The sequence below is a fragment of the Canis lupus genome, chromosome 1, assembly GCF_011100685.1.
Source record: "Canis lupus familiaris isolate Mischka breed German Shepherd chromosome 1, alternate assembly UU_Cfam_GSD_1.0, whole genome shotgun sequence".
Classification (NCBI taxonomy): Eukaryota; Metazoa; Chordata; class Mammalia; order Carnivora; family Canidae; genus Canis; species Canis lupus.
In genome coordinates, this window is record NC_049222.1 from 14,203,427 (window position 1) to 14,219,398 (window position 15,972).

The 15,972-nt window shown below is 38.6% G+C and overlaps 1 protein-coding gene and 1 pseudogene across 1 annotated transcript in view; one reads left to right on the forward strand and one right to left on the reverse strand.

The window, feature by feature from the left end:
* PHLPP1 (PH domain and leucine rich repeat protein phosphatase 1) overlaps window positions 1-15,972 on the reverse strand; it is a 206,821-nt gene that overhangs the window by 100,640 nt on the left and 90,209 nt on the right. The window contains 1 exon segment of the mRNA XM_038525861.1: window positions 2,326-2,522. Coding sequence (XP_038381789.1) covers window positions 2,326-2,522 — 197 coding nt within the window.
* On the forward strand, window positions 7,768-8,263 carry LOC102155763 (annotated as a pseudogene).

Consider the following 15,972-nt stretch of genomic DNA (forward strand, 5'->3'; position numbering starts at 1 on the left):
TGCTAGCTCTGAATGAAAATGCTAATTATAACTCGATCTTCTGACCTTATCTGAACATTCCATTGCTTTCCTGCCTCTGCTTCTCTGAGCACAATAATCTTTCTGACCATCTACTTCATATGTCAAGAGATTTTTCACCCTTCAAGTTCTACTATGATTGCTACTTCCTTCATCACAAACTTCCCTGATTCCCCACAAGAAAATGTAATCTCTCCTTCCACTCATCTCCTGCACTACTTTTCTGCATGTCTCTTAGAGCAGATATTGTTGTGCCCATCCTTCACCTCTGGATAGGAAATTATAAGCAATTCAAAGGCAGAGTTGATGACTTACCCATCTAGGTATTTCTGGGACACCAAGCAAAGTGGCTTCCCCACAGAGGTTATTTAATAAATAGTTATATTAAATTTGCCTAAGCAAATGCCTAACATCATAGAGAAGAAACAAACAGGCTGTTGACCTAACAGGGCATCAAACATTAAATATGCATTTTTAATAATGACCTACAGGAGTAATAATGATAACTAATTTTTCAGAATTCAATCCAGAGGACAAAATCTTCAGTAATAAGATACCACTAATTCTTCAATGCTCAGACAAAAGGGAAGTAATGGTTTCAAAAGAGGTGACTGAAATAGATCTAAACGTACCTGTCAGCCTGACCAAAATCTTTTTTTTAAATGATCAAGTATTAGTCTTCTTAGGATTAGAATGCATAATAGCACAGGGATGGATGGGGATCTGCCATGGGGTATTTACATAAGGAAAGACTAGTTTAAATGAAGAATGAATTTGCCATATAGCAGGTGAATAACAAAGCCATTTACTACTGCACACATCTGATTTTACCGTATGCATTTCTAATCCCTGGAACCAGCACATCAAACATGTGCCAATTTTAAAAAGTTCACCTTAACAAAAAGTTGACTTTCTTTCCCCCCCCTCTATTTATATCCTCCACGTTCTGACTTCTTTCCAATGCCCATTCAGGAAGAAAAATGGTAAAGAAAATATTTGCCTAACATGCCCCCAATTTTCAAAAACCCTTTTCTTCATTCAAATTCGCCTTCCCATTTATTAAGAGATTATCATATCATTTAAAAATCAGGAAATACTAACATATAATTATATGGTAATGATACTCCTACCAACACTTGGATATTAATAAATCGATCTGGCAAAAAAAAGGATGTAACATTTTCCCAAGCAATCTGGTTCTTTCTCTTTTATAAATGATAGGAATAAAATAATTATGCCCAAAGCAAACCAGCTAGTAATGTTGGAAAGATCCACCAGCTATATTACAGCTTTTCTCTGAAACAAGTTAACATTTCAGGTTCAAAGATTATGATTGACTAAAGTGATAAACTAAAAAATGCTAACTTTGAGGTACTGCAGGGGTGGTCAGTTGGTTAAGCATCCGCCTTTGGGATTAGGTCGTGATCTCAGGATCCTGGGATTGAACTCATCTTCGGGCTCTGCACTCAGTGGGGAATCTGTTTCTCTCCCCCTTTCTCCCTCTGCCCCTCCTACCAATCATGCTCTCTCTTCTCTCAGAAAAAATAAAATCTTAAAAAAAAAAAAAAAAAAACCACTAGGGGCAGCCTGGGTGGCTCAGGGGTTTAGTGCCGCCTTCAGCCCAGGGCGTGATCCTGGAGACCCAGGATCGAGTTTCTTGTCAGGCTCCCTGCATGGAGCCTGCTTCTCCCTCTACCTGTGTCTCTGCCTCTCTCTCTTTCTGTGTCTCTCATGAATAAATAAAATCTTTTAAAAAAGAATTTAAGAAATAAAGACTAAAAAAAAAATGAAAAAACGAAAAACAAACAAAAAAAAACCCGCTGACTGCATTGGTCACTATACAAAAAGAGACAGGTATGCCGAAGTTGGATCAAAGATTCATGCAAGAAAGAGAGAGTCTAACCTTTGGTAAGCATGTTTGAATGGTCCTAAAGCCATGGACTTAGGGATCATTATTATACTATACTACACAATACAAACTCAAGATACCAAGAGATGTCTACTCATAAAGAATAATTCATCATCTACAGCCTAAAATATAATACTGAATTTTAGTTGCTCTGTTTTCAGGCCTATAAGTAAGATGCATGTACTAACAAAGTGATAACCACGGAGGCTTCACGTGGGCCAATGGCATTGTTATCTTCCACAACTCTACCATCCAACAATGCCCAATGGTGGAGCACAAGAGGAACTGAATTAGATCTTAGATGAGTGAAAACCATGGGCCCCATATTAGAGAAATGGCTCAAAGTAAGCTTAATGACACTAGGTAACCTATTAGTATTTTGTTCATTTTAAACTTACTTTTCCACCAATTAGTGGCAAAACATGCATCTTTCCGGTCAAGCTGTCTTTCACAGATGATACTATTAGGCAGGTCCCACACAGGATGACTTGGCGTCTGGTCCATCGGTTCACTGGCAACTGCATTTTGCCTTTACGGACATTATACATTCCTGAGAGCTGAATCCGTTCAGAGCTACCGGTGCTGTGAGGTTTTCCTGAAACAAACACAAGCAAATATTTCAGTCCAAAGAGTTGGGCTTTTTTCAACTCATTGGCATACCGGATAAACTACCAAGGCAACAGAGAATAATTATTGGGCAACAATCTAATTTATAATTGAAGGACTCTGAAATCTGCAGTCATACAATTATGGTTAAAAACTACCACATCTACTCCACAGGCGCACTTTAATTTTAGGTAAAGAAAAGCTTTTTCCTTAAAACCCTCAGAAAAGACCATTTTAAGTCCTCTGTTATAACCCATTTTATTTCCTTCTATATCTTCACATTTTTTTCCTACATTTATAAAAGGGGATGACTTCAAGATTTTTATAAATAGCTTGTGTTTATTTAAGTACATTAGGAAGAAAATATTACAGACCAAGACAGGAAAATAACATTCAAGATCCAGCATTTAATGAAACTAATCAGTTTTAATGGAATTAAATGCTGATATATTTTCCTCCTACAGTCACTTAATGAACACTTAAGTGTTCTATTAAGAAGACAAAAAAATATTTAACTTCTCTTTTTTTAATATATAACTTTCCTAATAAGAAAATACTACTCTCTAACAAGATAGATTGAACACCAATCTATGAAGGATGGTGTGTGGTGGTGCTTGTGACTCATAGAGGGAACACTGAGAGAGAGGCATCAAAGACAAAGATGGCTGTGGGAAAGATCTTAAGAATCTTCGTGTCCAAGATGGAAATGAATTTGGCAAACTGACACTGAGACAAGTCCTATCAAATGGACCGGAGAACTACTGTGATTAATGTATGACAGCATTATAAACAAGGGGAAAAACATTCCCAGTTGTAGATACTGGATGTATAATAGCAAAGAGTCCTGAAACCCATGCTCAGAAATAGACTAATGAGAGACATGTGTCCTTAAGTAGGACCTAAGCCAGAAGGGTTATATTTATTTGGAAATTTGCCTAGTTGCCAAAGGCTAGCAGAAGAAACATATTCAAGGGAAATATATTCTTCTTCTTTTTTTTAAAGATTTTATATATTTATTCATGAGACACATACAGAGAGAGGCAGAGACACAGACATAGGGAGAAGCAGGCTCCTCACAGGGAGCCTGATTCGGGACTCGATCCCCAGACTGGGATCATGCCCTGAGCTGAAGGCAGATGCTAAACAACTGAGCCACCCAGGTGTCCCCAAGGTAAATATATTCTTATTAATATTTAAAATTCACATAAATACCAAGTAGTTTTGGTAGATGTCTAATACCTACTAGAGAAGGAAACAGGAAGAGCAGGAGCACCAGAAATAGATCTCAAGAGATCCAGAGAGTTGGAACCCTCCCAGTACATACCTTTGGGCAGAAATAACAAAACCAGCAGGTTTGAATTTCACTTCCTCTTTCTCCCAGTATATCAAATGTGTTATAAAATAGATACTGCACACTACATAATTTTGCTGGGGCTGGGCCAGAATGAAGTGTAACAGTGGTTCAGCTATTTGAACTTGGTGCCCAGCAAACAACTACACAAAGCTAACACTCTCAAGGGGGCTGAGAACTCCACTGAGTTGTTCAGTTACCAGACGCTAATGCCCCACAAAGAGGTAGGAAGCTCAGGAGACTTCAGGTCAGACACAACTTGCCAAAGTCTGCCAGTAAGGGATCAGGCCACAGTCATTTGCTTGTCCCCTTCTGTGTAAGTTCATTTACACCTGGAGAGAAAAATGCTCAGACTCCCAGGCTTCCTTTCTACATGACAGACTCTTCCTGTAGGGAAGCAGGTAAGTGCAAGACTATGGGAGTTCTTTTTTTTTTTTTTTTTTTTTAATTTATGATAGTCACAGAGAGAGAGAGAGAGGCAGAGACACAGGCAGAGGGAGAAGCAGACTCCATGCACCCGGAGCCCGATGTGGGATTCGATCCCGGGTCTCCAGAATCGTGCCCTGGGCCAAAGGCAGGCGCCAAACCGCTGTGCCACCCAGGGATCCCTATGGGAGCTCTTAATGAATGTAAAAAACTAACATACTGTAATGAGGAACCTGATCTAAATATGCATGTGTGCGCGCACACACACACACACACACACACACACATTTACATACAGGTTAAGGAGGAGACATTTTATTTAGCCACACCTGAGAGTGGCTTCAAGGACACTTGTTAACCTGTCACATTTATGTATATCTGTGGGTAAGTAGATCTACAACAGCGGTACATAAAGACAGCCGTGCAAATCCCCAACTCCACAAAAATGCTAGAGAAAGCCCCAGAACAAATCACCAGATAGAGGGGACTACATGTCCCAGAAGGGATATACGTCTAGGGGAGTATGGAGACATCAACAGAGACAGGCTTTTTATTCTCTCGTTAGAAAAACTCCCAAAGGGCCTAAATAGTCTTAGAGCCTAATGGTAAGATCAGTCTGTCCTTGGAAAGCCCTAAACATCCCAGTTTGAATCAAACCCCTTCTTGTCTTATTCTGAGTGAATTTCAATGTCCTTGTGGTCGGCTCTCTGCCTGGGTGTTCCAGATCAGACATGTCCTCAAGACTTGCTGTGTTCAAACAGGGCTCTGGGGAAAATGGAGAAGAATAAGTACTATATACCTGGGCAATCACCCAGATGCCTCCTTTGTGTCAGACTTCCTTATTCTATGACATAAGGAATATTTTATCTCTTCCTGCCAGTTCTCAAACTTCTCAATTCAAAGGAATTCCAATTGTCCTATGCTCTAATAAATATTAACAACACCAAGTAACCAATGCCTTCCAGTTCAAAGTTGGATCAGTTGTTTAAACTTTTATTTTAGAAATGTTACTCTAATCCCCTACAGGCTTAAGGCATTTCTTACAGGATCCAGGAGGAAAAACAGACAGCAAAAGCAAGGATTTCAAGTTGATCACAGCAGAGTGACTGAAGTCTCCTTCAGTCTTTCTCTATTGGTAGGGAATTTTACTAAATAAATGATTAGAAGAGAAGTATTTATTTATTTAAGAGAAACTACAGTCTGCTCTCCTACAATATTGTGATTCATTAATACCAATTAGCTCATAGGATTGTAAATAGGGGAATGGTGTCATTTTAACATGCATATTGTGTTGATTCAAAAAGATTTACTCTAGAATTAGAACTTTCAATAGCAAAGAAATAAGCCCACAGCAAATATGCTGTCTTGGTTCGCACAAGCCAGCATTTCTATTGTTCTGTTATTGTGCAGTTTTAATATTCCTTAAGGCAGTTCAACTTTCAGGCACACTAGGATACCCGAGTGGGCCCTATGGGTGATCTCCTGAGGACCCATCATTATTTTTGTTAGTATTTTGGTTATAAAGATGCATGGACTTATAGTCCTACCCCCTTCCAGCTGCATTTTCCCATAAACCTTTTTATTTTTTTAATTTACAATTTTGGAGAACATGAGAATTTTCAGGAATATATATAAAGTAGCAGAAACACCTGTTATAACTACAAAAGCACTGAAACAAGAAAGAAATAAGTACAAATATGGTTGTTGCCAATCACGTCTTTGCTAAATATATAACCGTGCCTATCACTGTAGAAGTTTAAAAATATGTCCATAAAATTCTTTACAATTCTTCCCTCAACAGAGCATAATTCCACTCCTCTTGCACGTGACTAAGTGACTCTCTTCTAACAAACAGAATGTGGCAGAAGTCAATCAACTTCTGAAACCAGGTTGTAAAGGGCATTGTGCTTCCTCCTTTCTCTCTCTAGGATCAGTGCCTCTGGGGAAACCAGCTGCCATGTCACAAGGACACTCTGGAAACTCTGTGAAAAGGCCAACAAGGTGAGGCACTGAAATTTCCTGCCAACAGTCGGTGAGGGGCTGAGGTCTCTTTTTGGCAGCCACGTGACTGAACCATATTGGAAGCAGATCCTCCAGCCCCATTCAAGCCAGTGCCCCCAAGACATTACCGACTGCACAGCTCATGACACTTGAGCCAAAAGTACTCGGCAGCTAAGCCACTCACTCCTGAACTCCTGATTCGGAGAAATTAGGGGATAATAAATGTGTGGTATTTTAAGCCATTAAATTTCAGGACAATAACTAATACAACGTTATAAAGTTGGTTTCATTTAATTCTATTACCTGAACATATAGTATTACTTAAATAACCCACATTTCCCTAAAATCACCTACAAATTTACAAACCGTTGTATCAACTAATGAGGGTCTACTATAACCAGAAATAGTAGAAAACAAGAATAAGAATAGTATATAAAGCAATCATAATTTCCAAAACTTTAGAGAATGAAAGTACTCATCATGATATGGCACCAAAAACTAAGAAAGTCTGATCACTGTACGAAAGTTAATGGAAGAACTGACCATGTCCCTGGAGCTGAAAATGGTCAGAAATGAGTGCAAACACGGAACCCTCACCTCACCTCCTCTACCTTTAGAGCTCTGACTGATAAAACTCTAAAGCATGTTTCTTATTGCATATAAATCCTTAAATCCTTCTTGACTACTTTCAGTGACAGAAAGACTGAATTAAATTACTTGCCTAGGGTCATTTCAAGAGCCGGCGAAGGATTTAAACAACCCATAACAAGGTCTAGAGACCTGAGCGCTGAAGTGGCACCTGGGAATTCTGTCTCACAGCTGAAAGCCTAAACAAGCTCAGCAAGACGTGCTGGCAGGGGCTTTGAAACAGATTTAAGACTAGCTGCTTTTAGCTAATGGAAATGACAACCAGCTGCTAAATAGATTTGAGGAGGGTTAATTTATGTATCAGATCAAAATATATAAAGTCAACTGCCCAGTAAATCTTGCTTCTTACTGACAGATACTCAGTTTGATTAGGTTTATCTGTATCCCCAAAATTACTGTAGACCCTTATTGCAGAGAAATCTCATGACTTGAACCTTTCTCTAATCTCTAAATTCTTGAATACCACTAGAGCTTATAATTTCCCTTAAAATATTAATTAAAACAGTACTTGGGAAATGTGAGCTAGCCCTTCATATTATAGATTCTGTAAACACAGAGCCAAAATAATTTTTTAAAACTCCACCAAAGCAAAGTCTAATATAAACTGTAATAAAATTAGCCATGAATCTAAAAAATTCGAGAAGTCAAAATAATGATTACCATGACTGCACACTGTATGTAATATATAAGTATAATAAATTAAAATACTGAAAGGAGCTGTCATCTTGTGTCCCCGCGTGTGTGCACCTAATCTCACCTGGTCCGCCCGAGACCCCCTGAGCACCAACCCTATTCCCGCTCCAACAAGATGAAAGACACTATCATGAACCAGGAGAAACTCGCCAAACTGCAAACACAAGTGGCACTGGTGGGAAAGGAACTGCTCACCGAAAGAAGAAGGTGGTTCATAGAACAGCTACAGCAGATGATAAAAAACTTCAGTTCCCCTTAAAGAAGTTAGGGGTAAACAATATCTCTGATATTGAAGAAGTGAATATGTTCACAAACCAAGGAACAGTGATCTACCTTAACAACCCTAAAGTTCAGGCATTGCTGGCAGCGAACACTTTCACCGTTACAGGCCATGCGGAGACAAAGCTGCTGACAGAAATGCTACCCAGTATCTTAAACCAGCTTGGTGCAGACAGTCTGACTAGTTTAAGACTGGCTGAAGCTCTGCCCAAACAGTCTGTGGATGGAAAAGCACCACTTGCTCCGGAGAGGATGATGATGACGACTAAGTACCAGATCTTGTGGAGAATTTTGATGAAGCTTCCAAGAATGAAGCAAACAGAATTGACTGAAGAAGATAAAACTTGAAGAAGTTACTGGGAGCTGCTATTTTATATTATGACTGCTTTTTAAAATTTTGTTCATGGATCTGATAAAATCTAGATCTCTAATCTTTTTAAGCCCCAGCCCCTTGGACACTGCAGCTCTTTTCAGTTTTTGCTTATACACAATTCATTCTTTGCAGCTAATTAAGCTGAAGAAGCCTGGGAATAAAGTTTGAAACAAGGTTAATAAAGTTCTTTGCCTAGGAAAAAAATAAATAAATAAAATGCTGCAAGGAAATGCTGAATGAAGACAAATTACAGCAGAGGGCTTCTAACTAGCCTACATCAAAATCACCTGGAAGGCTTTCTCAAGACAGACTGCAGGGCTCCACTATCCAGAGTTTTCAATTCAGTAATTCTGTGAGGGCTAGCCATTCTGCTGATGCTGCAGGTCTGAGAACCACCTATTTGAGACTCACTGAGCTACAGCCTTAGGTTAACACAGTCTTTTCAACCTAGTGATCATCAGTCTTTGGTTGATAAACCTTAACCAAAGAAGCAAATACATCAAAGCTGGGGAAAGGATAAGAAAGGCAACTAGGAATGAACTAGAAGAAGCAAATGCTGCCTTCAGACCCTCAGCTCTCCTTCCTTCCCTCATCTCTTGTCCTCACAAGGAACTTGTCTCATCTCCCAGGCATCTTTAGAATTCCCTCCATTCCATCATCAGAATTACCCCTTAGTTGTCTGAATACCCAAGGGTCACATCTCTTTTGGGGATCTATACTCAGAGAAGGTATTTTCTTCAAAGGTGGGTTTCATTACAATCTGGCATTTACAGAGACCATAACCCTTCCCTGCTTTATGAGTTCCTTCAGCTCAGTTCCAGGAGCAATATATGGCTGGCGGGTGTGGCCTCCCCTTATTAACTTCACATTTGGCAAAGAAAATGCATTTGAGAAATTTCATCAAATCAACCTTCACCTGTCAGTTCAATGTCTTCACCATCTGTTACTTCCCAGAAATGGCAGTCTCGTCTCCCGGTGCATAACCAGAGCATACCTTAAGAGCCTTTTCAACAGTGTCCTGAGTTTTTCTTTTTCATTGGATGAGCAATTTTTTCCTTGGCTAGAAAAAAATCACTGTAACAGTTTCACTAACTTTTTATTGTCATTTCCATTACAGTGCACAGTTGACTTGTTCAGGTCCATAGGTTTGTCAAGCTTCTGCCACATTTAACACTCTTAAATTACCTACAACTTCTATTTTCTGGCTAAAAACCATCACTTTGGTAGACTGAAGAAAAATCCTCATCACCTGCTTTTCCAGCTGGCTTTATTTTTGTCATACTTCTCCACAAAGGATAATGTCATAATGTCATAAGCATTAAAGCATAAAACACCATGAGTGAGGAGAAACAGATGAACTTCTCAAAACCATGAAGTAGGGCAACAGGCCTCCTGGTATGTCTGATTCAAATGCAGGCCTCAGAAAAATTACAAATGACTATTTATCATGAAGCGCGGGAGGCCTTGGGATGACTAAATCTTAAATCTGAGAATGCCTAAGGTCCAGTATACCCATAACTGGTCTCAAAAGAATAAACACACTCACTACCTCCTTTAGATAAAAATTGTGACTTGTGTCAGAGGTGATGCATACCGCTGTGGGCGTGGAAATCAGGATGATGAGGCTAGACAGCACCAGAGCTCCTGCTGAGTCAAGTCTTCACTCACTGAGGGATGCTTTTATTAAACGGAGGGTTACAAAGTTCCAATGAGGCACACACACATTCATAAATAAATGCTAAAATAAAAATTCTAAAATCAGGGATCCCTGGGTGGCACAGCGGTTTAGCGCCTGCCTTTGGCCCAGGGCGCGATCCTGGAGGCCCAGGATCGAATCCCACATCGGGCTCCCGGTGCATGGAGCCTGCTTCTCCCTCTGCCTGTGTCTCTGCCTCTCTCTCTCTCTGTGTGTGTGTGTGACTATCATAAATAAATAAAAAAAAATAAAAAAAAAAAATTAAAAAAAAAATTCTAAAATCAAGCATGAATGATTTCTGGATAATCCACATCACTCCTCCTCTCTCCTATTAGTAAAAGAGACCAGATACATTTCAGTCCCTTTGTTGTGAAGAACACACTTTAGCCAAGATGACTTGACAATGTTACAAAGAGCAACGTCCACACAATCCCATTAAAATGCCACATGATTCAAAATGTTTATCCACAGTTTTCTCTGGAAGGTGGGGTTCAAGTTTATGCTCCACTTTATAACTCACACCGAAAGGTTTAAATTTTGTAACAGAAACAGATTCCAAGAGCAAAACTCCTAATCCCTCTCTACTGCATTAAATAGTTACCTTTTTCTCTACATTAATCTAGATTCAGATATTCTAAAGGAAGTTAATCTAGAGTCAGATATTCTAAAGATGACCTGAAAAACTATCTTCTACCAATGTCACCTCAGAAATGTCAGAAACTCACTCACTCTAAATAGATGACCATCCCTCAGTTTACTAGGAATCTCAAAGAAAACAATTACAAAAACCTCCCCTAAATTAGTCCATTTACATGATTTACCTATAGGTAACTATGGGAAACTTGAAGAGCTTTATTTTAAACCTTCTCAGAATAAAACACAAAATGTACAAAGCTCTCACTTATATTCTTTTACTATTTTAAATACAGCCCAATAATCAAAAGTTTAGAAGGGTAGTAAAAATACATAAATAAACACAATCCTACTTTCTTAGTAGCATTATAGTCTGAATTTTTTTCAATTTATTTGCAAATTATTTATAATCTTGTAATCATAACATACACATTATCTTATACCCTGCTTTAGCCTCTTCAAATTGTATCATATAGACTTTTCCAAATTGTCATTCTATTTTAAAGATTTGCAAGATACTCCATAAATAATCATTTGTTTACTCATTTCATTATTAACTATTATTTCCAAATTTTCATTGTATGAACTGCCGAATCAAAGTACAAGGTATTTTTTTGTGACTCCCAATCTCTCTTTAATATTGCCAGTTCTTTCTAGGTAGCAACTTTAAATTAGCTATAAATGAGCAAAATAAGCAAAATGATTAAGAATAAGCATGCTTCCACTACTAAATATTTTTCCTAAAGAAACGAGTGACCTTTGCAGACATCCTAAGAACATGTGAAAAAAACAAAAACACAGCACACTAAGCTATGTTATTCAAAAAAATGAACCCACATCCATTATCTATTTGGAAATAGGTGTCAGATTGCTGATACCAGTAGATGTGTTTGAATAAGACATGGGAAGCCTCCACTTTTTAAAGAATGATTAAAAGAAAATAGGCTAAAAAAGCAAGGGAAGGGAAAAAATGGCCTATAATTTTTCTGGTGAAAAGTTTTACACTTGTACACGTACACAGCATTCTGATTTTATCCAGCACTGTTTTTCCTCTCTGTTCCCACCTGCCCCTCCCCCCCAAAAGCCCAAAAGAACAGCTTTTTACCAAATGGAAAAGTCAGAGGGAGAGGTAACTTTGCCATAAATCACTAACTGGTTGTAACTACAAAGAGTAACAAAACACTCAGCAATGGATAAAAACACTTCCAAACCACAATGAAAAAATAGTTGTAATTGACTGTCATGGATTTTACAGTGCTTGTTATCATAAAAGCATATTTAATAAATCTTTCAGATCTAGGGTACTGATTTAATTCTTTGATGACCAAATCATTTATTCACAAGTAAGTCTTTTTTTGGTCTTCGGAGGGTTCTAGAACCCCAGAACTCCAGGCTGCCTGGGCCTTAGAGTTCCTCCAATGAGCCCCATTCTGTGGCTTGTAAATGCCAGAGAGTAGGCCAAATACACAACCTACCAGCTGTGGCCTTTTCCGATGTGCAGGTCCAAAACCTAGCACAATATCTGGAACAGACTAAGGGCTCAATGAGTACCTGCTTTGTCAGTGAATACACTCCCATGTTTAGGCTAAAGGAAACAAGCACTTCTCAACATACACGGCTCAAATTACAAAAACTATGAAGTCTATAGCTGGGTATTTGAAGAAGAGACAGAAGAAAAAAAATACATGGCTCAAAACAAACTTTCTAAGCTTCTAACAATTTTTAGTTTATATTACAAAGGAAAACATTCATCTAGAATTATCAGCCAAATATTTCAAACTTCTTTTCTAGAAACATTAAGGGAGTCTTATTTTAAGTAAAAAAAAAAAGGGGGGGGGGGGCAGCCCGGGTGGCTCAGGGGTTTAGCGCTGCCTTCAGCCCAGGGTGTGTTCCTGGAGACCTGGGATCAAGTCCCACGTCGGGCTCCCTGCATGGAGCCTGCTCCTCCCTCTGCCTGTGTCTCTGCCTCTCTCTCTCTGTCTCTGTGTCTCTCATGAGTAAATAAATAAAATTGAAAAAAAAAAAAGTAAAAAAAAGAAGGTTGTTATATCAATGGGCAGATTAAAGTCATTCAACTAAATTACAGTATGTATATATATAGTTTGACAAAATAAGTCTGTCCTTATTTCCATCATAAAGTATATGAGGAGTATGATAATAAACAGATATAAATATAAAGACTGTAGATATAACCCAAAGATGAGTAACAGAGATCAGAGCAAGAACAATCAGAAAGGAGGATAAAGGGGAGGCTCTCTAAGTCATTATTCCTCAACAGGAATAATGTCCACTTACCGTTTTTAGAAGAATGACTGGAAAATCTAAATCCAACATCCAAAATAATAAAATAAAAGCTTTATGGCTAGAAAATATATTAAAATGATTTTTAAAATATGAATATACCAAAACACACTTTTGTATACAGTAATGGCACATATTACATATGCTATTTTGGTAGAGCCTGGCTGGATGTTCAACAATCCCATTTCATCTTCCTGGATGCACATAGTAACTGCATTTGTCATCCTCTCCTGGAATTCTGCTGAAGTCTTGCAACTAGTTCTGGCCAAGAAAATGTGGGCAGAAATACATAAACCACTTCTAGATCTGCCTATGCCATACATCCTCTTCCGCAGGCTCCTCACCCACTGACCAGCTGGATGAAGATGGTCTAGAAGAACGCTCAGGATGCTCAAGGGGCTGGTGAGCCACAAGATGGAAGGAGCTCAGGTTCCTGAGTCACTTGGAATGGAGCTACCTGACCAGAAACATCAGCAATGGACTTGATCATGAGAACAAAAGAAATCTGTATCATGTTAAAGTATAAAATCAGTATGACTGGTTGTTGCAGTAACTAAAACTTCTCTAGCACAGTTATATTCAAATCAAAATTTCACCCTAACTGGAACTGAAATAAATTGTTATCATATTGCATGAGCAAACTTCTAAAACTAGGAACACCAATATGCATAAGTAGGGTGCAAAACCTCCCATCCTTCTTACGTACAAGGGGAAAAGGGCTGTGATTGACTGTGCTATCTGTCACAACGGAGGGGCAGAGGTAAATGATGCCAGCACACTTCTTACAGATACCATCCATAACAGCAGTCAATTCTCCAGAAGAGGGACTCTGAGCAGCAACTTGAATATCAGCTATAGTGGCTCTGAAAGTTGCAACAATCCATTTTTCATTGAAAGTTACTCTTGGAATCCTAAACTATCTGTATTAGTCATGGACCTGCATGCCTAAGTCTGCCACAACAAACTACCACAAATTGAGTAGCTTAAAACAACAGAAAGTTATGGAGTCTATAAGTCTTATATCAAGGTGTCTGTGGGGTTGTCTCCTTCTGAAGGCTCTAAGGGCGAGGCTGTCCCATGCCTCTCTCCTCGCTTCTGGTGGTTACAGATAATCCTTTGACATTCTCTGCCTTGTGGCCACATAATCTCAATCTTTGCCTCCATCTTCCCATCACCTTCTTTGTGTGTAGCTCTGTATACCCTCTTCTCTTCTTATAGGGACACCAGTCCTTGGATTTAGGGCCAACTTTAATCCAATATGACCTCATCTCAACTTATCATATCAGCAAAAATACTAACATCACATTCTGAGGCACTGCATGGACATGAATTTTGGGAGGACACCTACTACCTTACAGATCTCTGATCTAATCAAGTCTATTTTTCTTTGGTTTTACGGTTCTTTTTTCAAAATTTGAGAATTACATATTTATACTACCGCCTTTATTCAGTATTGCTATAGTGTATTCTCTCTATAACGTAGTGTATTCTCTCTATAACGTAGCGAATACATTACTAAGTTTACAATAAAACTTACTTAATCATTAAGTATCATCTAAGATCAAGCAATTTGTGCTAGCTGAGCTCTAAAAAGATTGCTAGGTACAACATCGCATTTTGACCTTTAAAAAAATGTTAAAGGCAAATGCCCAGGCAAACAAAAGTACCATGTCTTTAAGCACGGTATCTGGAAATTCAAACTAGAAAAGATACATGAAGCATTCCACGATTTTTGTCTGTAGCAGGGCAACAGCTTGGCTAAAGACCAGTAAAATGGCACATCAGTAGACTGTGCCAATACCAGCACTTCACTTCCCTCCACGTCAAACAAACTTCTTTCGTAGTTAAACAAACCTCATTGTTTATTTAACTGTCTTCAAGAGAAGCTCTTAGCACTAGAAGAAGACTTAAAAACCATGAAGATTTAAACCTGCAGACTATTAAAATCTTACGTATTTTTTTCCCACAATTTTACATACTTTTGGTACATAACAACTCCAAATGACGCTAGCATCCATTAATTATATAAACCAACCGGACAGTGAACTAAAATGCCAACACATGTACAAATAATGTGCACATTAGTTATAAAACACTGAACAGAAAGAACTTATTGAGCATATACATTCATTTAACCAACATCCAGGGTAAAAAAAAAACTCACCAAAAAAAGCATACTCAACAATCAATTAGTTGTAAGATGTGCTAAAAAATGCCAATAAAATCTGTAATCAAATGTATTCAAGGTCATCATTATGTATCATTCTATCTTGGACTAGCAACTGTATCTGTGTAAAAGGAGAAACATCATTCTCAATTTTCCTGTCCTCCTCATTATCTTCTATTCTTATCAGCTCTATTCCCCAAACATATTCCAAATCCAATAGCTTTCACCTTTTGCTGACTGAACAAATTCTCAGTTAATTCCTTTGTTTCCATTCTCTTAAGTCACTGTGGCAGCCATCCACAACCCCTGTTGTGAGTTGAAATGCATTTCCCAAAAAAAGATATGTTTAAGTCCTAATCCCCAATACCTGTGAATGCTGCCTTATATGGAAATAAGGTCTTTGCAGATGCAATCAAGTTAAGATAAGGTCGTATTGGATTAGGGTAGCTCTAATCCAAAGACTAGTGTCCTTGTAAGAGGAAAATTGGGACATGGTCATAGGAAGGCAAAATGGGCATGTGATAATGGAGGTAGAGACTGGAGTGACAGTTGCAAAGCTAAAGCACACCAAGGATTGCCAACAACCACCAGAAGCTAGAAAAGACAAGGAAGTATCCTCCTCTTGAGCCTTCAGAGGAAGCACTTTTATCTAGCCTCTAGAACTGCAAAATAAATTTGTCATTTTAAGTCAGTCTGTAATAATTTCTTATAGTAGCCCCAGAAAACAGGTGTCAGCAGAGCTGTATGCCCTCAGAGGTTCTAGAGGAGAATTTGCTCCTTGCCTCTTCCAGCTTCTGGAGCTGTCAGCATTCCATGGCTTGTAGCCACATCACTCCAATCCATCTACAACTTTACTGTCTTCTCTATGTGT